This window comes from Bactrocera latifrons, unplaced genomic scaffold, assembly GCF_001853355.1.
Source record: "Bactrocera latifrons isolate USDA-ARS-PBARC rearing strain unplaced genomic scaffold, ASM185335v1 scaffold_108, whole genome shotgun sequence".
NCBI lineage: Eukaryota > Metazoa > Arthropoda > Insecta > Diptera > Tephritidae > Bactrocera > Bactrocera latifrons.
The window spans coordinates 670,792-696,395 of record NW_017534497.1 but is presented as its reverse complement, the minus strand read 5'-3'; the positions used below and the strand labels follow the sequence as shown (position 1 = coordinate 696,395).

Genomic DNA, 25,604 nt, shown 5'->3' with positions numbered 1-25,604 from the left:
GAGTATATTTTTCATAGGATTTCTAAACAGATTTTAGGTTGTCTCCCTTCTTCTTTTTTGCTCTTTATTCAATGTTTTATAAAATGTGTTACAGTGATCGGATTTAGTTCTAATATATGACGTTTTGTTCCATAATATGTTTTCATCTAGACATCAATTTCATAATACCCCCTCAAAGAAGCCTTCCTCCTTATTTGCGAAGAACTCGGACAGCCACTTTTCACAAGCTTCTTTTGAGTTCAACTTTACACCAACAAGAGCGTTCGCCATAGACATAAACAGATGGTAATCGCTTTGCGCTATGTCCGATCAATATGGTGGATGCGATTAAACCTTTAAACCTCCCATCCGAGCTCCCGTAGCTTCTGACGAGTCATCAACGGAGTGTGTCCTGGTGCGTTGTCCTGGTGGAGCCTACACCCTTCTTGTTGGCCAATTTTGGACGCTTGTGGTCGATCGGTCTACAATGTTTTTTTTTGCGTCAAATCATGCGGCACCCAAACATCAGATTTTTTGTGTATCCAGCCTTCTGTGGATGATTTAAAATGGTTTGGTGACTAACTCACATCTTCTGGGCGATGTCACGAGATGCCACATGCCGCTCTAACTCGGTGTTTTCCATGATTTGATCGGTATTCGTCGCCACAGGTCTTCCGTCGGATAGAATACCATCCTCCAAGACAACATTAATCTCACGGAACCATTCTCTGGCGGATTTGCCTTTAACGCAGGAAAACTTTAAAGTAGCGCGAATTTCGGCGTTTTGTAGGTTATGTCAAGACTTTTCCAACGATGTATAGTATTGCCAGATTCGAGCTCTGTAATGCTTTATACTTAACCGCGAAATTCAAAGAGCAAAAAAGGCGGATATTTGACAACCTAATGTACGAGTATAACGCTCATGGTGAACCCCCAGCCATGTTGCGGAATCAGTGAAGTATATAATAGCTTATTGAGTTAAAATAATTTTCACCATAAGAGTATTTTATTGTACATATATACAAAGTTTATTATTATTGATTGACAACCCCCCCATTCGAGATACCCACTATCAACCGCAGTCAGTCGATACTTTTTTTAGATTTCTTTTTCTTCTTCTTCTTTTTTACAGTTGAAGTACTTGCGGTTTGATCAAATGACGAGTAACCTGTCGAAGTTGAGCCACGACTCTCCGCATAAGTGCGCAAGGGTTTACGTGCCTGCCAAAAACGTAGAAAAAACTTCAGCTCTGCCTTCAGCACAACCATTGGTAGTACCTGTATGATATTTATAAAAGTAAATTATATAAAAATAGAGATAGAATTTAAAATAGAGTATGTGATTACATTTTCTCGCACTATGATCTGTTCTACGTTCCATAAAAATTCTAATATGCCAATTAGGATAGAGACCAAAACGCCACCGACTAATACTATAAACAAACCACCGACCGATTCCATCGTATATTGAGAAACATCTGCAGCAGCGTTAGGATCCGCATTGCAATTCGTCTCGTTTGTAGTAAACCATTTACTTTTTATTTTATATAACATACCCTTTTCGCTTAGCTTTAATATGCCTACACTGAGGTTAGAACGAAATGGTGCATCTACGGAAATGTGAAAAAATAGAAAGGTTTAGCGTGAGCGAGAAAGTGAGATCGAAAAAAATTAAGTAGAAAAATTTTGAGATACGACTCAAAATATAAAAAATTTGTCTCTCCTTCTCACTTACTTAATGGTACTGCAATGGCGTAATGCTTCTCATTGAAGGGTTCACCAATCTGCTTCAACTCACAATTCCGATTCAAATAATATTGTAGCGCAGTAGTCTCCAAGAGATAAGCATAACGACCACCACTACGTTTTACACGTTCCACGCCCTCTTTATTGCTGGCAGTAAAAGCATCCGGTTTCATAGCGACCATCTTATTCCAAGCGACGCGATAATCAGACTCATTCGAATCGGAAAACAGAAATGATGTGCTGCCACCTTTTAGCATACCGAATTGTATTTTATTCTGACCGACGAGATCGTGTAAACTCGATACCGGACTCTCCATTTTGGAGGCAGTAATGAAAGCAGCCAATTTAGCGATATAGGTCTGAGAGAGTAGCAGTGAAAAAATCCACCAAAATGCGGTAAACATACGCATAGCTGGTCCTCTAAAATGTAAATGAAAGCGAAAGAGATTAAGAGAGGATGGTGAAAGTTTTAAGTAGAAAGAAATAATATAAAAAGCAAGACAGGAGAGGAAGACAGGTTCTAGGCAACGATACAATCTGCAAGATAGTTTATTGTGCTAGGTGTAAATGGAGGCGATTTTTCTTTTCGTTAGACGAGTTTGAGCGCTTAGGATCACATGGGCGTCATCCCTCCTTACTTAGCCAACATCACGACCATTTAAAACGGTTGCTAAAATGAAGCAGTGAAAGGACCGCATTTAGGACCGTAGTCGTAGTAAATTCGGCATTGGCTCGTTCTAGGGACAATAGTTAGAGAGAATATGGCGGAAATCTGCTAGAAAGCGACATAGGTAGAGCATTCATACGCGGCGAAAACGCTAACGCTGGCAAAGAAACGTCTGACCATGAGTCTGTAAGGGGTTCTACAGTGAAAGACCATAACAAGAGCGCTATTTGCAGCCTGGTAGCCAAACTCGTGAAACACTATGCTGATAAGTATACTGAAGAGGCAGAGGAAGTAAGTAAGAAGGATGGTGCAAACTCACTATAAGAATGGAAGAGAGCACTAACGGCTTGATCTACACCTAACGTGTGAAAGTGCCGAATGGCTAGACTTATATAAGGCGATAGTCTCTCGGGTGGGAGAGGTAAGGAAGGAGCTCTTCAGAAGGCTACGTAAAAAGTAAATATTTCGCTACGCCCTAGGGCTTGAGTTTCGTTTCTTTTGCTAGCAACATTGGGAGCTATGGGTTCGAAAATTTCATTATTAGGATCCTACCAACAGATGCGCTCAGCCTTCAGATTCGGCGGATAGTCTACTAGGAGATGATCAAACAAGCATGCATAACGACGCGGTGCTATCGTTCATATCGATTTCTGGGGGTGGTTCGTCCATTGATGAATTCGTCTGCAGTCGAGGACGACCACTCGAGAAGATGCGGGTCGAATATCATTGGGGCGCTGAACTAGCGCTTCTGGAGGATAGTCTGAACGAGTGAACTAGCGAAGGGTATATAGTTGTAGTTTACTTTTTTCTAGTTAATTTACTAAAGATGACAGTTTGAAAATGATTATAAACTTTTTTTCACAAAGCATTGCTAGTATGACGTCACACAAACATTATGAAAGCTCGCATAAGCTTTCAAACCTTAAAAGCTTTATATTGTCATTTCATATACAACTTACCTCGGTAGCAAATCACAACCTTGATTTAATATCGAACCAACATTCAACCAAAGAGAATTACTCAAATTCCAAATATTCTCCAATTCACCAGGATTGGGATCATGCGCAATAGCACTTATCCAATCTGGTTTTGAAAATCTTTTAAAGAAACATATAAAAAACATTAAACACCAGTTGGCTCAACCATAAAGCATATTCACCGCACTTACCGTCCTAGAACCACTAGAGCTAAGGCTGTTACCATTAAAGCAACCAACAGACATATCCATACCGTCAAAGAGAATGGCGCGAAAAAACCAAAAAGTTTTTTAGGTGGTGGTGGTTCTTTGTAGAACAAAATACTAACGCCTAGTTGCATGAAAGGCACTGTAAAATCTACCACAGTTCGACGCGCCTGCGTAATTGTTAAGTCACAAATACCGATTTGAGCATTCTGTCAAATAAATAAGTATATTAAACAATAATCTGTTTTTATTATATTATATATGAACCGATTACTTACATTATCCATTAATTGTCGTATAATACCATTCCATTCATCAGTGGTCTTATCGTAGCTGCCATAATTATTATCGGGCACTGGCTGGAATACGAAATCAAAATTACACTCTTCGGCCAATGCGTAAATCAAATCTACGGCATAACCTTCAAAGCGTTCATTGCCCTCATAATGCACACCATCGGGCTCTTTGCTATCAAAATGGATGCAGAAATGAATTCATTTTTAATTGAAAATAATATTTGTTTAAGTGGTGTACTTACCGCCACATAAAGTAAGGTTCACCGACACGCGTCGCCACTGTGTATTTTACACGCTTTGGCGTAAAATCGTCTTCCTCATTGTATTTTTGTTCTTTTATTGCCTTTGCCTCAACCAATTTTTCGTATGCAACCAAACTCTGATTTTTATTCCAAATATGGGTAATACGTTCCAGCATTGGATTGTAAACTTCTAAATTGAATTCATCACGTCTCCGGTAGGCATTTAATTGCATTTTCTGTGTTTTATAAGGTGGTGTCACGTTACGTGCCGTAAGCTTAAAAAATATAGAATATTGAAAGTAATATTAATGAATTATTGCATTTTAAATAAAGTGAAAGCTTCTCGAAGGCGCTCGCACTAAAAGAAATCTGAGCTTTGAAAATAAATTTATTTTCAGTCATACATTTATTAGAACCGAGATTCCTCGTGAAAGCTTTCATTGACATTTTACTCGCATGCTTTTTCCAAAATGAAATGATTTTGTAAACCTTATTGTTGCCTTTTATATTTCGGGATTCGAGAACGAAACCATTCTTAAATAATTAAAATTGCTTTATAGTTTTTCAAAATATTCTTTATTGAGGTCTACGATACAATTTTGCATGCGTTTGAACCAATTGTCGAMGCACTGTTTCCACTCTATTTGAGATGTCTCTATGAGTTCTGATCAACCGTCTTAAGGTGTCGAAAAATATTGTCTTTTTAGTTTATTTTTTACGTGCGGAAATAAAGCGAAGTCTTTGGTTGCCAACTCAGGACTATGCGGAGRATTAGAGTTCAAAAATGCAGTTGCTCCAATCGATGTGTGAAACCACCCTGCGATAGGACGATCCTCGTAACATTGAACTTGTTAAAAGTCTTTGACACAGTCAATCAAACAATGCTACTTGAGGACATCGAAAAATGTACACTCCCTCCAGGACTGAAGAGGATCTGAGCGGYGGTCAATCATGCGTACTATTTCAAGGTAGAAACTCAAATCTTAAAAGAATTAAACAAATTGTTCTGCAGGGTGGTGTCCTCTCCCTGTTATTGTTTAACATATAAATCTCGAAACTCCCGTAACCACCAAATAGAATTTCTATCACTTCACCGATGACTGCACGAAGGTGTTCAAAAGATCGCGATTTAAATTACGGTTTTGGGACGAGAAGAATTTTTTTAAGTTACTGTAAGCAGCTCAAATAACGCCCAAAGTCAAACCATTCTGAGTGTGTATAACAAAATGTAAATAAGAATGTAAGACTTTACGACAAAAATGTGGATTTCCAGATTACAATACTAGTGTTGCCAAAACCCGAAATATACTTAAATGGCAACGGACATGGCAAAGGGGCTTAAGTAATAGTATTGGACACAACCCTAAAGGCGATGCACATTCCTTTTTACGAACTAAGAGTGAAGTATGATTTTACCCTCCGCTTCTATTGTGGAAGTAAAAGGACATCCACTTTAAGCCAAATTGTCGAGGTACCCGTGCTGCTGGATGAATGTTCCGTACGCGGTAATGAAATAACTGGTCGTGAACGGTGTTCCGTTAGCTCGGACGAAGTCGAGAGTATTAAATRCCTTCTCAACTCATASCGACTTTGCRGCCTTTCYGGCTGACTCGTGGAAACAAAAAAGAACACAATTAACATGATCAACAACTAGTAACTCCTTTGACTAGGATAACGATTCTAACAACAGATTACAGGATTNTAGATTACTAACGGAATTCGACGAAGGCAACCTCCTCGCCATAGTACACCGGTGAGGACAGCAGTTAACGCCGCGGGTATCAATCAAAATATCATAAAAACAAATGTGAAACCCACCACCACCAAAGCAGTAATGAGTACCAACCCAAGTGAACTGTTTGTAAAAGGAGAAAACCACGTAAGAAATGGTAAAAATTCTTAAGTCAAGTAAGGAAAAGCCGGTACTAGAGCGGAGTAGGTATGCAAGTTCCCAGAAAGGAAAAAAGAAGTGACGGCAATTCTACCCAATAAATCAAGATAAGAAACAGAACAGATCAATACAAAAACGGCAAGCCACTTCAAAGATTAAAATCGATGTCAAATTGTCGAGTCTAGTTCTAATCTATATACTCCGGCGGATCTTCATCCGGAGTTTGACTCTTCAAAAACTCCGCGATGCTTTTATTACGGTTATTGTCGCGATACTTTCGAGGCCTCAAATTGAAGCTGATACCCACAAGGATATTCCAAAGAGACCCCAAAAAAGCTTATAAAGTGAATTAAACTAAAAAACAGGGTTATACCTGGTACAAATAACTGAYAGCTCATAAAGCAGGAGAACCCAATAAATCCAACAAATCAATATTAGTAACCATATGCGAGGAGTCGATAAAGGCTCTAACGAAAGCTGATTACAAAATAAGCTTCGGTATCCGCAAAGCTAGGATAAACATATTTCAAGGCCGTAAAGCGGCTGACGAAGGCGACGAAGCATCGACGACGCTAGCCAGTTACTGAGGGATGTCGCAATAGAAGAACAAGAAGATGTTCTACAATGTTAGATGCGAGCAGATCATTCTAAAGTATTCCAAAATTGCAATAGCGCATCTGAGARTCCTTTTATATGAAAGGGGCATCGACATAAGCTTAATCCAAGAGCCGTGAGTTACAAAATWTTTTTACAAATAAAACGAAGGTAAATCAAAGGCTTGCATTATCATCAAGAAAGCTARGATTCCTTGTTCCACTTACATCAAAGCAGATTCCTCAGTGGCAAGAGTACATGAATAAACAGGTAACTTTGGCCAGTTTCTTGTTACATGGCGCACGACGGGAACGTACCAGCAGTCTCTCTCTCATGATTTAAAAATAGTAACCAGTAAAGCGCATATTCCAAATCAGAAGAAGTCGTTTAGTAGGGGAGGAGAATTCTACCTCAATCTATGCCAAAAGTTCCAAAATGGACTGCGGAGTAGGAACAAAGATATACTCCAACGATCTTGCCATCTCTCTCTTTCAATTTGCCTACCAAGCTTGGCCAGCATTTTTCAAGCGGAAATTCTAGATATAGAGAATGCCTGTGTTCTTCTATTGAATTACTRTACGAGGATACAGAAAGCAAACATACTGGTATACACAGACAGTCACGCAACATTGCTAGCCTTGTAAACTTCACAGAAAAACTCCAGGATAGCCAACAACTATCGGAAGGTTTTAAGCTCACTGGCGGGTTAACTCCGCTTGTCCATATTTTCGGTTCTCGATCACAGGAACAACAGACAAATTGGCAAAGTGAGATACAYTTTAGACGAATTCGAGGCAGAGTCTATGTCATGCCAGCTGGAAACGATCAAAAGAGAGCCCGTTCCCACGACATTCGGGTCTACGTAACCATAACGGACTTTGATTTTTATCCGGCCAAGGGCTGTCAAGTCGGCAGAATTCTGCATTTTGTGCAAGAAGCTCTAAGCCAATGGAACTCAATTACAAGCTGCAAGTGTGAAAAGCAAACTATGACAGAAAAAGAGCTTAGGACCTATTACTTAGGTTCAAAAACTATATACATATAAGGCAGACAGTTAGAGCAACTMAAGCAGGACACCCTGCAATACTTGGAACCCATCAGGCATCAAACCTACCTAATTRTATTTTCACAAGTTTCATCGTGAAACCCTTAAAAGTTTTTCGAGTAAGCTTGCAACCGAACTTAAGTATCTAGCTTTCTAAAACGAAAGCTTTATAGTTTAAGCCAATTTATCAAACTCACAAGTTTGACTGTGAAAGCTTTCCCTCTAAACTCTAGTTCCCCTTTTTGAAGCCGAAATCTTCATTTTATTATGACATCCACACAAGCTTTTGGAGAAGCTTTTAACTTGAAGTATCAAGCTTTTTGAAACGAAAGCTTTATATTTTGGAACCAATTAGCACACCAACAAGGTTGATGTTAGAAGTATACACCCAAAGTCAACTTCGATGCCTTTATTTAAATGAAAGCTTTATAATTAATGTCAATTTAACATAATCACAACTTACGTAGTAAAAGCTTGYAACTGAAATGAAGTAGCAAGCCTTCTTTCTGCCAATTTAGGAAACTTCACTGTAAAAGCTTTCTCTCTAAATTTTAAATCAGCCTTTTTAAACCGTAAGCTTCATTYTTTTGCTGTCAATTCACTATACTCACAAGTGTCATCTGATCTAAAATTTCCACTCCGAAACGCCAAAAGCCACGCTCACAACGTACTCTATGCTCTTGATAACGTGAACTGCGGATTTGATTTCGTATAGCGTTGAAAAATAACACCACAGCATCGTAAAGCAATCTGGCGCAGACRGTAATAATCTAAAATTGAAAATGAACTATAAAAATTTAGAATATAAAATTTTAGAACACTTAAGTATGTACTAGATTAAAGGAAACCCGAACATCGTATCTGCACATATATAGAGAAGTGAAATCTTCCGTTCGGTTCGCATTAACTTAAAGCTTAAAGTTTTATGAAAGCATATTTTACCGGATCTCTTTCAATGTCCTCGAAAACATCCGCCTCGTCATGCACCGGCGGCGGCATATAGGCACGTACGCGTACCGCCACCATTTTCGCAATAAATTGCCGAGAATTTAAACTTCGTATATTGCTCGTGTGTGTATCCAAACTAGTCAGAAACCATTGCTAAGATAGTATGGAAATGCATTTATCCAAAATATTAGTATACAAAATATTATATAACAGTCTTTCTATTTCTTTTAGACTCACATTAAATTGTCCAGTCATGTTATAATATATCGATGCGTTAAGCACTTCGGTAATTATATCAGCCGGGCAATCCAACACGACATTTTTCTCACGCGTACTACTCACGAGTTTCCAAAGTATACGATAATCATCACCACGATTGAAACGCCACAGTTTTATGCCAGCTTTATGCACTTGTCGCCAGCCGAATATCAGTTCCATGCGGCCCAAACCTATGAAAAGGCAAGAGATCAATATTTAGGTACTGTTATGTTGAAGAGCTGAAGTTCACTGGTATGATCTCACTTACTTCGACTATTCTCATAAACGATCGTAAAGGACTTCCAGTCCAATTGTTTCATGTGTAAAATATCTAAAAATGCCGTAGCCAGCATATTTTCGGTAGGCGCCACATTAACTGTCAACTTGTGATTACGTGTATGTATATAGAAGTTCTCTTCATGCCAATCGAACTGTAAATGTGGAATGCCCGTGGTATTACAAATGACCTCAACGATATCTGCGAAACGAAAAGAAAACATGCAATGTTTAGAAAAACATAAAAAAGCATACAATCTTTAGAAAAATAAAAACAAAAAACAGTGTATAGAAATCAAAAAGAAACTATGTAGAGAGCAGCAAATACAGAGAGCACATCCAATGAGCGTGCATGAGTATAATATCTCTTCTCAATCATTCTTGATTTCATTCATAGACAAATGTATGTACCATATATACACGTTTTTATTTACAAACATTAAGTGTCGTTGACTCGTACTTTCTATTACGAATCATCAGATCAAAATAAAACGGATGAGCGTATTCGTAAAATTTTTGGCATTTCATTGCGCAAGCGCCATTGGCCACAGCATAGTCACAATTTTTGCAAACCACTGCCATTACGAAAATACTAACAATGTGTTTTCTTATTTAGAAACAGAGTGGGGAGATGAAAATTCAAAGAGAACTGTGTTCTCTCTGATTAAATTTAGAAATCGAAATTCCATACTTTTAGTGCATTTTTATTGTAGTATAAAGTTAATATTCCCACTAGGAAAATAACTAAAGAAATATACAATGTGCTTTCCAAAGTCTTCGACTTTAAAAAAAACAATGGTTTTTTCGGCAAAATAGATATTTTTTTTTTKTCAAAATAATCTCCTTCTGCTTCAATATATATTTTTTGCACGGTTTGTTGAATGCGTGTTTTAGCTTGTTGGCCGGTATGGCCGCCAGTATGCCGGTGCAAGCCTTTTGAATGGCTCTATGTCTGCATAACGCTTCTTTTCATGGACAAATGCATTTTTCCAAAAAAGAAGAAGTCGCACGGTGCCATATCAGATGCATACAGCAAGTGGTTAATGATTAAAATGTGATTTTTGGTAAAATAATCGGTCACAAGCGTCCTTCGAATGTTGGATTCTAAGCAATTTTTGGTCGTCAGTCAATTTGTGAGGAACAAACCGTGTACACACCATTCGTTAACCCAAATCTTCGGTCAAAATGTGATAAATCGATGTTTTGGAGATGTGCAATTCCATTTCCATGAATTTCAATGATGATTTTGGCTGATTTTTGATGTATTCACGCACAGTTTCGATGGAATTTCCGGTGATCACGGATTTTGATTGGCCCGCATGTTGATCATCATTATGTCCTCACGATCACTTTGAAACCACTTGCGCACTCTGCTACAGGATAGGCAAACTTGTTTCATCAATTGACACGTTTCGGTAAAAGTTTTACCAATTTTTAACATAATTTAATGTTTGCTCTTTGTTCGAAGCTCATTTTCGCACCGATAGCACAAACATATCGACACTTAAARCGCAATWACTTCACTTCCAATCAATGAAATTGTCATAAACTTCTCACTGGACAATCGATAAAGATAGCAGATTCTAACGTACCAGTCAACATGTAGATGGCGCCACCAGGGGGCGCTAGATTCAAAACTTTGGAACGCACATTGTAGTATATATTCCGAATAGAGCATTTTAATATTAATCTATTTCTCAATTAGATCAGAAGATATCAGGCACGAGGTTAGAAGAACTCCCAAGTATACAAATTGGAATTTCTATAGGCAGATACTAATAGGAAAGAGACTTAGATCTTGCGTATGTAACTCACATGAAGAGCCTGAAAAGGGCGGGACGAATGCTTTAAAAAAACTCTTCACTACGCATGCCCTACGCTGCAACTCAAGCACAAAACGAACCCCCTGTTGGAACTAGGAGCTTGGATCTTGCAGATGCAAAGTAAGGGAGTGCTTCAACCGAGCCAAGCTAGCAGAAAGTGAGGACTGTTGGAACGACGATAAGGATCTTATAAGGGACTACATGAAGTTAGTGCCCATGATAAAGGCAAAATCCTGAAAGAACTTTTGTGGTGGCTTTAAAAAGACCCATGAGGTGGCGATACTATTATCCGAAAGACCCGTCTCGCCCGTTCCAATTCCCAAGAATAGCGGAGAGTGGACGAACAAATTCTAGGACTCATTAGAAGACCTAGTCAGTGTGTAATTTACGGAGAATAAAAAAGAATGAGCAATCTGATCGATCGATCATTACAGCAATGCTGCAGAATGCGCTCTGTCTAAAGGCGATTTTTAGTCCTATAAGGTTCACATCCTTTCTGCTGAAAACGCTATAGAAAATCATGRCGTGCTTATTAGGGTCGCAGTGCCTAGAAGCAAGTCGCAGCACTCATATACGAGAGGCAAATCAGTAGAGACTGCACTCCATACAATGGCATTTATATCAAAAGGGCTCTCAGGACATTTCTAGTGTATTCAACAAGTGTCTCTAAAGAATCTATTCTTTAATAATATTCTGTCAATAGGTGGTAATCCTGCTATACAATGTTGAAATAAAAACCTCTTGATCTCTAGAAGGATAAGAGCAGAATGGAATGACGCTAGAATGACCAAAGAAGTCTGTAGAGATACTCCGCAAGGGTGGTCGCTATATCCGCTTCTTTGTAWATCATAGGCTGTTAAAATTTGCGTCCAATGTAGGCATCCTAAAGGATGACTACCCCGCATAGACCTAGTAACTAAACTTCATCTGGTATCGCAAAGGACCAAAACTGGTCTATACTTGGCTCATTAACCTACCAGACTAACCTGACCTAACTTACAAAGCAACAAAATAATTCTTAAAACTAAATATTTCAAAACACAATATAATCTGAGCTTGGCATGATACACTTTTTTCCAAAAAAAAACAAGCAATCGAAACGCGTCTTTTTTGAGCGAATTATGTGGAATCCAACGTGAAAGAAGGCATAAAATGTTCATGCAACATTAATATACAAGTACATGCGTATACTGGTCCCACTAATAGTTGCTTTTATCTTACGATAGATCACATGACGATCTTCAATATCAGTGTGCGCTCCGCATCAATAATTTCAAGAACAAAAATTGTCTTCAAGTTATGGCTTAATATGATCCATTGCTAAGCAGTGGTATATAAATAAAGCCTTTCCGCACTAACGTCATAAAACGATACAATAAATTCAGCAGTTTTTGGAAATAATGAGTCATTTGAAGTTACGCTAATTATAGCGACCCTCCAATTTTTTGATGCCATTTTCTTGAATTACGATATGTTCTTTGCTTCAGAATATCATTAGTTTCGACGATCTTAAATTCGACGAAAATTTTTTCACAGTGAAAAATTTTTTTGAGATCTACGAACCGGAAGTAGTTGGTGGGGGTCATATGTGGATAATACGGTGGATGCGGAAGCAATTCGAAGCCCAATACATGGATTTTTGTCTTGTTAAAACATCACTTCCTATTTCTTCAGATTATTTCGTAGTTCATACGGTCCAGTAGCGCTATTTAATAGGCGCGGTTTATGTTCCTTCCTTTTTCAAAGTAGTCAATAAAAGTTACTACATGCGAATCCCAAATACACACCCTATAATCCTGCCAGCTGACTGTTCCGTTTTTCACGCTTTGGAGCGGGTTCATCATCCTGTATACTCGGATGCCTGTCGATTGGACTTCAGAGTGAAATTTCAGTTTAGTTTAGTTTCATCCATTCTCACATATCGACGCGAAAACCCGGGTCTATTACGATTGAGTAACCCCAAACATTGCTCCAAGTCATCAACTCGTCATTGTTTTTTGGTTAAAACTGAATTTTCTGTTTCAACTGTTTTCCCTTCAAAGCGCAAATCGAAATTTCAAAAACATTTCACCAAAATAAATTTACTAAAATTGTTAAGTGTTATTTCAAATTACAAAAACGTACCACTGCTAGACGCACATGTACTTATGTCTGTGCTATATGTTAATCAATTGAAAGTGCAATATTCAGACGTCAACAGCAACGTATTGTTCTGCCAGACGCATTCGATCGAACGCTCTCAACGATCGTTGATGGATGTGCAATAGTGTTATTTTCATTAATTTAAAGTAGATGACCTTAATGTAAGGTTACGAAAATTACTTATGTTTATTATTCAAATTTATCTACAAGTTTATTGCGATTAATTTAATAGACATCAACAGCATGCTGTGGATAATTGAAATCTCATTGCCTTCATGGTGGTATTGTAATAAAACGGATTTGCACAAATACTGGATTTTTATATAGTTTTTAGTTTATTATTATAATTTACAATAATAATTTTTCTGAATAAACTAATAATCGAATGCTATCACCCATATAGTATATATGTTACTTATACGCCATGAAGTATCTGACTAAATTAATTATGTAGCACTAACATATGTACATACATAAATGCTTTAAATCAATCTGAAATTATGCAAATGTGTGTTTCGCAACAATGAGCTGTTTATTTGTCGGAATCGGTGATATCAGGCTACTATAGCATATAGCTGCCATAGAAACGCATCGATCAAATCAAGGCTTTGTATGGAAAACTTTTTAATTTGTAAAGATATCTTGACGAAATTTTGCATAGAATGTTATTTAAGACGCAACTATAATTTTTCAAGAAATTGTTTAGATCGGAACACTATTACATATAGCTGCCATACAAACTCATCCAACAAAATCAAGTGTTGGTATAGAAAACTTTTTTATTTGAGAGTCTATCTTTACACAATTTTGTGTAGATTATTTTTAAAGACACAACTACAATCTTTCAAGAAATTATACAGATCGGAGCACTATAACATATAGCTGCCATTCAAACTCTACGATCAAAATCAAGCTTTTGTATGGAAAAGCTTTTAATTTGAAAAGATATCCAGACAAAATTTTGTATATATTATGACTCAAGAAATGGCTACAATTTTCCAAGAAATTGTACAGATCGCTTCACTATAACATATAGCTGCCATACAAACGCATCGAACAAAATTAAGTGTTGGTATAGAAAACTTTTTTATTTGAGAGTCTATCTTCACACAATTTTGTATAGATTATTGTTAAAGACACAACTACTGTTTTCCAAGAAATTATACAGATCGGAGCACTATAACATATAGCTGTAATGCAAACGGACCTGTCTAAATCAAGTCCTGGTATGGAAAACTTTTTTGTGTGAGAAACTATCTTCCCCAAATTTAGCATAACTTATTGTTTCAAATACCACTACAATTTTCCAAGAAATTGTTCAGATCGGATGACTCTAACATATAGCTGCCATGCAAACTGACCAACCGAAATAGAAATCACCATATTTTTACCTGTAATAAATGCAGCTATGAATGACATTATAGCTTCGATATAGCCAAAACTTAGTTTTTTTCTTGTTTTGCTCGCTAAATGATTTCATTTATAATTTTTTAATACAGATATTGAAGCAAATGCAATCACATAAATTTTACTCATACGCCATGACGTCTGCGAATTAATTTACTTTCARCTACCAGTTTAGATGTATAAGTAAATAATACAGAAAAAGTCTTAAACCAAATAAATTTTAGTTTACTTTAATTTTTTGTAATTTTGTTTTCTTTTTTTTTTATATATATAACATATTTTATAAATCTCCTATTTATGCTCTATAATTCCACACACAATTTATTTCTTAATCAAAACTCATTAATCTGATTAATTTCTTGCTGCCACCATGGAGCACTGTATTTATAAATCAAAAATTAAACAGTCTAACACACAAAAAACATATTTCATATACCTAATATACATATGTCTATATGTTCGGTATATATGTTTTAAACGTAGACATGCATTTTTCACCCAAATATTCAATAGCTAAGCATGACCGAAAACTAAACACATAACATCAATGTTGTTTTCCATGTCCGTTATGCAACAACAAGTTTAAACATCGCTCATAAAAAATTACAAATGAGCTTATTGAATATTCATATTTTCATATTCTCCATGAATAAATACAGCAAATGAGGCAATCGAACCATAAGACGAGCCATAAAATGCGATGACTTTTGTTTATGAACTAACAAGTGAATGTACACAAAAATATAATGCACAAATATAGGCATTGTACAGGGTGGTTCGTAGATAAATATTTTTTTCACCTAACACTAGCAAATTGATAAATTCCATTATATTGCTAGGTGCTATTGAGGCGATGTATTCCCTATTTGGAAACATGGATCCAAGGACCTTAATCCTGCTGTGCAATCAATTAGTAGGTGCTATGGAGGTCAGACTCTAAGTCTCAGAATCGGCAATTCGCACAAAAAGTTTGGCTCATGTTATATAAATGCTTCTAGAGCTTACAATGGCCAGTGTAGGTGGCGACAAGTGGTCTGAGTTTATCCTTTGAGAGGTTGATTACAAGGTTAAACCTTTTAAGATTGTAATCAACCATTAGGAACTAGAATAGGCGCATGCCTGGGAGTAGTTGTCAATCCCTCTCGCTWCCCACGGCTTCATCATTGCGGAGCAGCTTTTTTATGGTATGTGAACAAACCTCAATAAAGTTTCGGGTCTTATCATGTTGGATGATGCCGCGGACCCTGCAAGCTCATCAGCTCGTTCATTACCGGCTATAACTTTGTGACCCGGCACCCAAATAAAGTGCATGTGCTTACTACTGCACCAATAGCGGTTTGACTCGTTCGCAGAGATCGCTTTAAGTGCCGTTTGACAATCGTTTCATATAACTATAAGTTCATTGCGATAGTTGTGTTGGAGGTTTATCTCTACACACCGACTTATAGCAAAGACCTCTGCATAGATTATGCTCGGATAACTACCCAGGGGTATGGAGAGTTTGGTGCATGACAGTAGCTCGAGAGCAGAATCGTTCCATTAATCTTACTGCTGAGGGCAACCTTGAACTTCCTAGTGCAGTTTACATTTTTGGTAATACTGTCACTTGGAAGAAGCGCTAGTGGTATTTCGCAGTCTTTCATACGTTGGAAGAGATTACTTTACCTCTGCCAAACTCTTCTATTGTTATTTATAACAGTGTATGTTTGGCAACCTGACCGATTACTAGGTGCAGCAGATCCACACAGACTTCAAGTGGCGCCGTCGGTCATGTATACATTGCACCCGACACGCAGACGCAGGCGAGTCGTTACAGCTTCGATAGTTGAATTCCTACCGAAGTCTGCAATGCTTTCGCGGCCTAAGCCACCGCTGCACAATCATGGTGTAYAACCACCTGACAATTCTTGAGCTGCAGCCTCAGCATCTACCAGCTAGCCGATTACACACCATAAGTGCTTTCGTAGCTTCCACCGCAAAGTGAAATCCAGTGTGAGACCAAGATATTTGATCATATTAGTAATCTCTCGTAAACGGGACGACGGTCGTCTTCAAGGGCCTAGGCTAGGCCTAGCCCGTTTGTACGGTATAACAGAGAGTAGCCTTAAATTTTCATCTGGTTGGGACTGGAAAGGTAGATGCGTCTATCTTTTTGGATGCGAATGGAATAATTTTTATTGACTAGCTTGAAAACCAAAGGACCATCAACAGGGATTACTATTATTGGACCATCGGACCGAATTTTTACCTTAAATGAAAGTGCTGTTTCAACAAGACAATGCACGGTGTTAAAAGTCAGTGAAAGCATTGGGCTTCGAATTTCTTCCGCATGCACCGTATGCTTCGGATCTGGCTCCCAGAAACGATTTCCTGTTTTAAGTTCTCAAAACAATGCTCACTGGGAAGTAATTTTCTTCGAATGAAAAGGCGATTGCCGAAACTGAAGCCTCTTTCCAAGCATAAGACAAATCATACTACCAAAATGGAACCAAAAGTTAGAGAATCGCTATATCACCCTTGAGAGGAGCCATGTTGGATAAAAAAAAGTTTTGCCAATAAAATGTGTAATATGCTAAAGTGGTTAGATATTGGTGGTTAAAATAAGTCTATCGCTTTTGGGTAGAAAAGGACGTATGTAAAATGTCAGACCGACAGACCGATAGACATGGCTATATCGAATTATCTCGTCAAGCTGTATACCAAAAACTTTATATTTTAGGTTTACAGACAGGTGTTACAAATTTGGCGGCAAACTTAAGGACTACATGAGTTTACGGGTTTCCAAAACCGATATTTTTTATTTCCTTGTTAAATGCTACAACACCTCAAGAATATTGTCCTAAATTTTCAAGTTAATCCCAGTAATAACGTCAGAGATACAAACTTGAGAACTTGTGCACTCGAAGTTAGCTAGGCTAAGGGCGTCGTCTTTAAGCACGTTTTTCTCGAAACTATGTTTTTGAAGTCGGTTGGCAAGATTTCTCGGGAACTACTCAAACGGTCTTCATATGTGATACAATTCTTAAAGAATTGGACGCAGGATTGTTTGTTTATTACTACTTGACAAACAAAGAAAAAGAAAAATCCTTCACAGGTGCATTTCTATAAGTAACTATGTGTTCAGTTTGTATGGAAGCTGCATGCTATAGTAATTCGTTCTGAAAAATTTTTTTGGAGATTATATTATTACCTTAAGCAGTAACCCGTGCCAATTTCGTGAAGATACCACGTCAAATGTGAAAGTTTTCCATGCAAGAACTTGACTCCGATCGTTCAGTTAGAGTCGCTGCTATATGTTACAGTGGTCCGATATCGGCAGTTCCGACAAATGTGCAGCTTCTTGAAGAGCAAATGAAGTTTGCAAAATTTCAAAATGATGTCTTAAAAATTGAGGGACTAGTTAGTATATATACAGACGGACGGACATGGATAAATCGACTCAGCTCGACATACTGATCATTTATATATGTATAGTATATACTTTATAGGGTCTCCGACCCTTCCTTCTGGATGTTACAAACTTCGTGACACACTTAATATACCCTGTTCAGAGTATAAATATCGTGAAATTTTAACTGAAAATTTCAGTGTTTTTGCAAAAATGTCTGCCAAAATTCTAGTTTTCAGTTTTTTTTTTCCTTCGTCTAAGTTCTATGTTAAGGTTTTAACTAAAACACGCATATTTTTCACTTTACCTGATCGTGTAAAAAATTATCTTACCAACGCGAGCGCATCTTTTTTCCGTGGGGTCACCGAAAATGGCGTCGCAGTGGATGAGTTTGAAATATTTTTTTTCCAAAATTTCAGAATTTCTTTTTTAATAGTGTATTTTTGTAACAATAAAAAAATTTTAACAATTATGTTTTTTTTTTACACGAGAAAACCCATGTAACCCCTTAATATACTTGATTAAGACTATTAAAATTTCTTTTATAATTTTTTTTTTTTTACTTTAGAACCACCCATTTTATTGCAATGTAAAATAATAAATGTTTCAAAGTAGGAAATGCAAAAAATTCATAAACACAAGCATTAATTGTGTTTACTTTAGTGATATTAAGTGGCATAATAAGCTTTTATTGAAAGTGAAATAATATGAAGAGACGTCAAATAGTTCATATTTGTTTATCTATTAATAAAACTTAGCTAGCATGGAAACTAAAAACATTCAAACAATATTCTTAGCATTTACAATATTTTTAGTATACATAACAAAAGCCACACACGTGTCGCTTATTAATGGAGATTAAAAATAAACCAAACAAAAAGCGTGAACGGAAAATTCCCACAAATAACAAAAAAGTGCGAATAGAGAAGGATAAGTATTTTACAAACTTTTGGAGCCTTCGGTATTTCGAATATATTAGTTATGTTAATGAAACGAATTGTTGAAAAAAATTAAAAGCAAATCAATTATCATGACGACACAATAGCATAGAATGGCGATAAAAATACACTTGTAATGGATTTTGTAYGCATAGGAAACTTGTTTGACATTTTTAAAAATTTGTTAGTTTCACAGCAAATCAATATTTCTGTCAAAGTCAACACTTACCGCTACTCGCCTTCGCACTTGGGCCAAATATAGCGGCGACGCCATTGTCGATCAACTCGCAGGCTGGAAGGAAATGACAGGAATGTAATGAATGTAAAGATATAGGAAAAGAAATATTGGTATATTATTTTATATATTATATGTATATTAAAAACAGCAATTTCAAAGATTTCTCTCTAGAGAATAAATAATATTTTTTATATGAGTCAAATCCAATCGGAGCGATGAGGAGTGCCGTGATAAGGTTGCCTACCTCGCAACGTCACAATCGACCGCAACACGTGCGGAATGGGATACCATACCCATGATGCCCAGAGCATACTGATATTATGTAGGGCACACTTCTTCAACCTACTGAATGACCGTGAAAGTATAACACCATAAGATGGTGAACAAGATTTCCCAATCGATGGCGATGGAGCGGACGTTCTATTGCCCGACTATGAAGAAATTCGAATAGCAATTATCCATGAAAAGAATAATAGAACGCGTGAGCCAGAAGAAGAACTACTGGCGCGCTATTGTAGGTATTTATGCCAATAAAACGAAGATAAAGAAGAAGAACAAGAAAAAAAAATTCGCCTGCACCCAAGCTAATATACACTTCACAGGTGCATTTTTTTAGTGACTATGAGTTCAGCTTGTATGGAAGCTATACGCTAAAGTAATCCGATCTGAACAATTTTTTCGGAGATTATATTATTACCTTAAACCGTAATCCGTGTCAAATTTAGTGAAGATACCTGGCCAAATGCGAAAGTTTTCCATGCAAGCCCTTGATTCCGATTTTTCAGTTTGTATGGMAGCTATAYGCTAWAGTMAWCCGATYTGAACAATTTTTTCGGAGATTACATTGTTGCCTTAGAAAATAATCTGTGCCAACTTTTGTGAAGATACATTGTTAAATGCAAAAGTTTCCCATACAAAACTTGATTCCGTTCATTCAGTTTGTATAKCAGCTATATGTTATAGTGGTCCGATATCGGTAGTTCCGAYAAATGAGCAGCTTCTTGAAGAGAAAATGACGKTTGCAAAATTTCAAAACGATATCTTAARAACTGAGRGACTAATTCGTATATATACAGACAGGCGGACAGACAGACAGACGGATATAGCTAGATCATTTCAGCTCAACAAACTGATCATTTATACTTTTACGAGGTGTGTTCAAAAAGTATTGCGAATTTTGAATTTTCGCGGGTTACGTACATATATTGGATATTTTTGTGGCGTTATGTTGGCACTCATGTCTCTCACTTATGCCGACAAGCTCGGCTACTTATGCCAACAAGCTCAGCTGTTCATATAATTGTTGACAGCTGCTTTGCTTGCACGTGTTTTGGATCGTCTTCGATTTTTACCTATTCAAACAAATAGATCAAAGAACCTGTATCAAATTTTGTGTGAAAAACGAAATTAAGTGCGCGGATGCATTCCGAATGTTGACTGTGGCATACGGAGAAGCTAGCTTGGACAGAAACAACGTTTATCGGTGGTACAAAATGTTCTCAGAAGGCCGAGAAGGTGTGACAAAAATTGGCTTTAGCACCACGATAACGCCCCTGCTCACAATCGTTGCTTGTGCGCGACTTTTTGGCCAAAAACAACACACTAATGATGCCGCAGCCACCGTATTCCCCAGATCTGGCCCCCTGTGCCTTTTTCTTGTTCCCTAAACTGAAGAGGCCCATGAAAGGACGACGTTACGCTTCTCTTGACGAGATAAAGACGGCATCGAAGGAGGAGCTGAAGAAGATAAAAAAAAATTTTTTTTTTGAAGTACTTCGAAGATTGGAAAAAGCGTAGGCACGAGTCTCATGGTGATTACTTTGAAGGGGACAAAATAGGGGACGTCTCCGACGCTTCCTTCTGGGTGTTACAAACTTCGTGGCAAACGTGCAGATGCGCTTTGGATCTACCTTATCACGAACATAAGTACATACATATTTCAGTGGCACAAGGCCTTCAGTGAAGGTCGTGAGGAAATTGAAAACTTGTCTCATGCAATGGTTTATCAATCTCTATTAATTATGTCAACATCGAAAAAGTTAAAGAAGCAGTGCTTGGAAATAGTTGTGGACTTTAACATCTCTTATGGATCAACTCAACGTATTTTGGTTTCATTTTTTGGATGCTTKATTCGTATCAAAAGATCCAAATCTATTGCAAGCACGAAGTTGAGTAGAGGTCACAAAAGAAATCATTGACAATGCAGAACCCTACTTTTATCAATTACTGATGACTAATTTATGAATATGAAGTCGAAGCTGTCCAACAATTTCGTGAATAGCACATCAAAGAAAATACAAAACGGGGAAAGCCAAATTTTTTAAAGGCCATCCCCAGCCGAAGCTTATAACAAACCTATGGAAATTGTGTATTGGCTCAGGAGGCTACTTTGAAGGCGTTTATAAAAATTTAAAAAAAATGTTAAGGTTTAGTTTGTTAATAAAATTCGTAGAGCCTTCCGTTATTTAATTCGGCATTCTCAGAGACAATATTTAAACTGATCACAGTCGCGCTTGGTTCAAGCTGCAAACAGACAGTGTAAATTGAAGAAGCCTTTTATTGACTCTGCTGTTGTTCTGATTGACTTGTTTTCGATTTCGATTGCAAACATTTGTAGTTCTCAGCTAGGAGATTTGTGTAAAGATAAAATKAGATATATTGTCAAAAACAATATACATGCTTCTAAATTATAACTCTGTCCAAACTCAATTTAGATAACTGTTTYGAGATAAGCAACTAATTTCTTCATCTTCTAAAATTCCAAAACGAACTGACAAAAAGAATATATTTTATACTTTTTAGAGTCGTCAAACTATCCAAGGCACAGCCGGTGCTATCGATTATGATGAGTGTTTTCTTAGACGTGCAACTACAAATGAGACAATACTTTTTCGGAATTGGTCTATTTGACAACTGTTTTATATTCAGCTCTCCATTTCATAATAGACTTACTTCGAAACGATGCATCGCGTTCACTATTCGGTCGACATAATCGCCSAAAAATGTCGGTAATTAGAGCTACCATGGAACGGTTTATAAACATGTTTACTCTGGTGGATAGTGCAAATCCTCAGAGGCGCGGGACGGTGCGCACAGAAGACAAGGTCCCGTATCTTTCCGTCCGCAATCGCGCGCAACAATTACAGCTGTTCCCATCCACCTTATGCAAGATTTTGCGGAAGGATTTTGGTTTTCCGGCTTACAAAATCCAACTCATGCCAGAATTGAAGCCAAACAACCAACAAGAGCTTCGTACGTTTGGTGAATGACCAACGATTCCCATTTTCACAATAAAATTTTGTTCAGCGATGAAAGTCACTTTTGCATGAATAGGTACGTTAGTAAACAAAATTTTCGCATTCAATGATTAAAGAATTGTAGAATTTAATGAGGACGACCTTTGATTCCAGCAATCTTTCTATTTAAGGAAAGTTTTAGCGGTCACATTATCTCACGTCTTGGCCCTGTGATCCCCAATATTGCTTTAATATTTGGCCTACTAAGAACAGACTATCCACCCGTAACTAGGGAATGACACACGTCATGTTTTGCTCCAAGACCTGAGGCGAAGCGGGATTGTCAGCACAGACAATCTTCGTCYCAATGCGGCAATTTTGCTTGTTTACATTGAGCKAGAACTGGACCTCAGCGCTGATAAAAGTTTAGCTCGAAAACGTCGGATMTTTTTAGAACTTTTCAAGAGTCCATATAGTAAGCAATATCGTTTGGGAAGGTTGAGCGGCTTCAGTTCTTGGACAAACTGTATTTTGTAAGCTTTCAATCAAAAAAGATCTCAACRTAAATTGCACCAAGTCGTTCCATACATCAGTCCAAGTTGCTGCGAATGGCGCCGAGCCGACTCTCCACCATCTTCTGGCTCACTCTCAGCTATGGCTGCTGTATTTTCTTCACTGCATACTGAACGTGATCTATTCGGTCGAATATTATGTAAAACTGAAATCTGGCTCTCAAGATGGGTGATGGTGTTGTCAATAGTACGCTTAGTAGACCAATCAGAACATGAATTTTCAAAATAAATTTGTACGATCATGATGAAATACCAAACAATACCAAACAAAAAATAGCATGACAGCTTGACACGAAGCACGTGTGATCTGTCAAAAAAGAGTATTAAAAAAAGTACCTCTACTTGGACCAGCATTTACAAACGATGCGATAAAATATGAACGGTCGAGATCAAGTGTTTTTATGRAACACTTTTTCATTTGACCAGACATCAATCGACCAAATTTCTTATAAGAAGCTATGAAGAGTATTATAGCTCCGGTGCAAGCGCARTTAACGTTTTTCTTTATCTCGTCAAAACTTTGTTATATCCACTTACCAAACTCCTGCAATGTAAGACTGTCGTCCTCGCTTACAAAATGCTTTAATGGCTCTAAGCGTACATCCAGCTCAAGTTCATTAATATCGCGTATGGCCGTGTCAAAAGCGCGCACCAATTCCAGTTCATTGTGGAAAAATATCACACCTATACATATGTACATGTATGCATATATAGTAATATAGGAAAACAAAAGAATTTACACAACAAAAACATACCAACTTTCACAACTTGTATATCCTTAGTGAATTGCGCAGTTTGTGCGAAAAATACGAAAGGAAGTAAAACATAAAGTGACACTCTCATTTTCACTACGCGCGCAACCTAACCTCAAAAATTKTATGTGTTCAAATCAGCACTAAGAGACACGCATTTTTTTGTTTGATGAAACAGCAAGGTTTYTTTTATTTTTTAATATTTTTGCCACCTTACCTTCRAGATTTTTCTGGCAAAACATTAAAGAATAAATTTAATAAATATATTAACAACTCCACACTTTTTTTATAGTAACTACTTGAGGTAGAACTTATATAAATATCACATTTTATGGCGCAATTAGTTCGTGTTAACTTATAGTTAGGCGAACCGAGAGCATCGACTGCTTGTTGTTGCTATTTTCTTATATTTGTATATACTCTGCTTTCATTTCACATATTTCGTTGTTGTTGTTTCGATAATTTTATGAATATACTATATATATAAATTATTTAAAATCCCGCGCCATCGCCACTTACTTGGGGAAAATCCTAGCCAACCGACGCGTWCGCGTTTTAAAATGAGAATGAAATTGAAATTTTCCTTTGTTTAAAAAATGAAAGAGGTCAATACAATATTTTGTATACCGGCGCGACCGAATCACAAGTCAATCTATAAGTATACAGTCCAGAAGGTGGACGCAACGGCGCTGGCGCTAGCCAACATCAGCATCTGTCTACGCGAATTCTTCGTTGGTGTTTGTTTGCTAGTCAAAATGTGTAGCCAAAAATACAAATTGACAGAAATCCTACAAAAAGATGAATACATATGTATGTATGTGCACATATTTTTTTGGAAAATTCGTCGCGATCGTCATTAGCCGCGTCGTGTTCATGSCGCTGCCCAACTTCGTCGCACCATAAGTCTCTACCGAATTGTCTGCCGCTTGAGTGCTATGCTTTTAATTGTATCTACATACGAGTTCATTCCGATAARTACTTAGTTTCACAGCCCAACGCCACTTCCACAAGAGAAATTTACTAAAAATACAATCAAATCTCGTAGGCGGTTACGAAGACTGCACCGTTGGCTWGAACAATAACCCAAGATATTTCCTTAAATGCAAAAGCTTTCCATGCAAGCACTTGATTTCTCTCGTAACTGCAGATAACGTCCGGTGAGGACCTGCTGAAACAGATTTTCAGTAGGTACCAATTGGCAGTTTGGAATGGGCACACTAACCACCTTGGTAGGGTTCGAGGCACATCTGAAACCTCTGCCATACTTTGGGTCAGGCACCCGGTTGCAATTCACATTTAAGGGAGTACTCTCTGTGAATGCATACATTTTACCACTTTTTTACATTTTTAATATATTTTTTTTTTTAAATCAAAGTAGTCCGCAACAAAAAAAGCAGTTCACTGGTCRTGTTGATAGCGGATGTTCATGTTGTCTGTCGAACTTCAAATAAAAGTCACGAAAATCTTGTTTTTTTTCGTTAAAAATCATTAAAAAAAAATTAAAATATTTTCGAAAATAAACGATTCTGGTAGGGACTTTATCTATAAGTGAGTAGAAGAACATATGTAAATTTTGAAGCAATCGGTTCAATACTTTTTTTTTTAGGACGAAACTACTACCAGTTAATCTTCCATACTGCTCTGGACTGTTTACCACGGGTTGGACCCCATATGCACATTATACCCCCTTACCATTCACAAAAGAAACTAACCCGATATTTTGCATGAAATACCGGGAATGAGGAAGCTGTCAACGCAATGGGTTCCAAATTTATTCGCTCCGGTTTCCATTGTGCACAAAATCACAAAATGTGATCTACATCGACTACTGGAAACAGTAACTGGGCACTACTGACAACTGTGCAGAAGAACACATCCCATTTAACAAATAAGATCATAGGTTCACAAGATGAGTTGTACTTCTACTACCGAAATCGGTTACAGGGCGCTATTGAGCCGAAAATGGGATGCTGATGGGTTCCGA

General features: G+C 37.4%; 1 protein-coding gene across 3 annotated transcripts; it reads right to left on the bottom strand.

The window, feature by feature from the left end:
- Positions 1–988: 988 nt before the first annotated feature.
- LOC108971096 (glutamate receptor ionotropic, kainate 2) lies at positions 989–24,072 on the bottom strand. Of its 3 annotated transcripts, XM_018936933.1 has the most exons (15): positions 23,920–24,072; positions 23,624–23,763; positions 23,406–23,552; positions 19,052–19,114; positions 9,117–9,326; positions 8,828–9,039; positions 8,585–8,743; positions 8,254–8,412; positions 4,113–4,387; positions 3,853–4,042; positions 3,560–3,783; positions 3,351–3,488; positions 1,714–2,144; positions 1,326–1,588; positions 989–1,256 (listed from the first exon to the last, which is right to left on the bottom strand). In XM_018936933.1, exons 2-15 carry the CDS (start codon positions 23,709–23,711, stop codon positions 1,062–1,064), a joined length of 2,754 nt encoding a protein of 917 aa, XP_018792478.1. In that variant the 5' UTR covers positions 23,712–23,763; positions 23,920–24,072; the 3' UTR covers positions 989–1,061. The 3 variants fall into 3 exon arrangements, with proteins under 3 accessions (XP_018792478.1, XP_018792472.1, XP_018792486.1); XM_018936927.1 differs by lacking the exon at positions 23,920–24,072 and having other exon boundaries at positions 23,624–23,886; XM_018936941.1 differs by lacking the exons at positions 23,406–23,552; positions 23,624–23,763 and having other exon boundaries at positions 23,838–24,072.
- Positions 24,073–25,604: the final 1,532 nt, after the last annotated feature.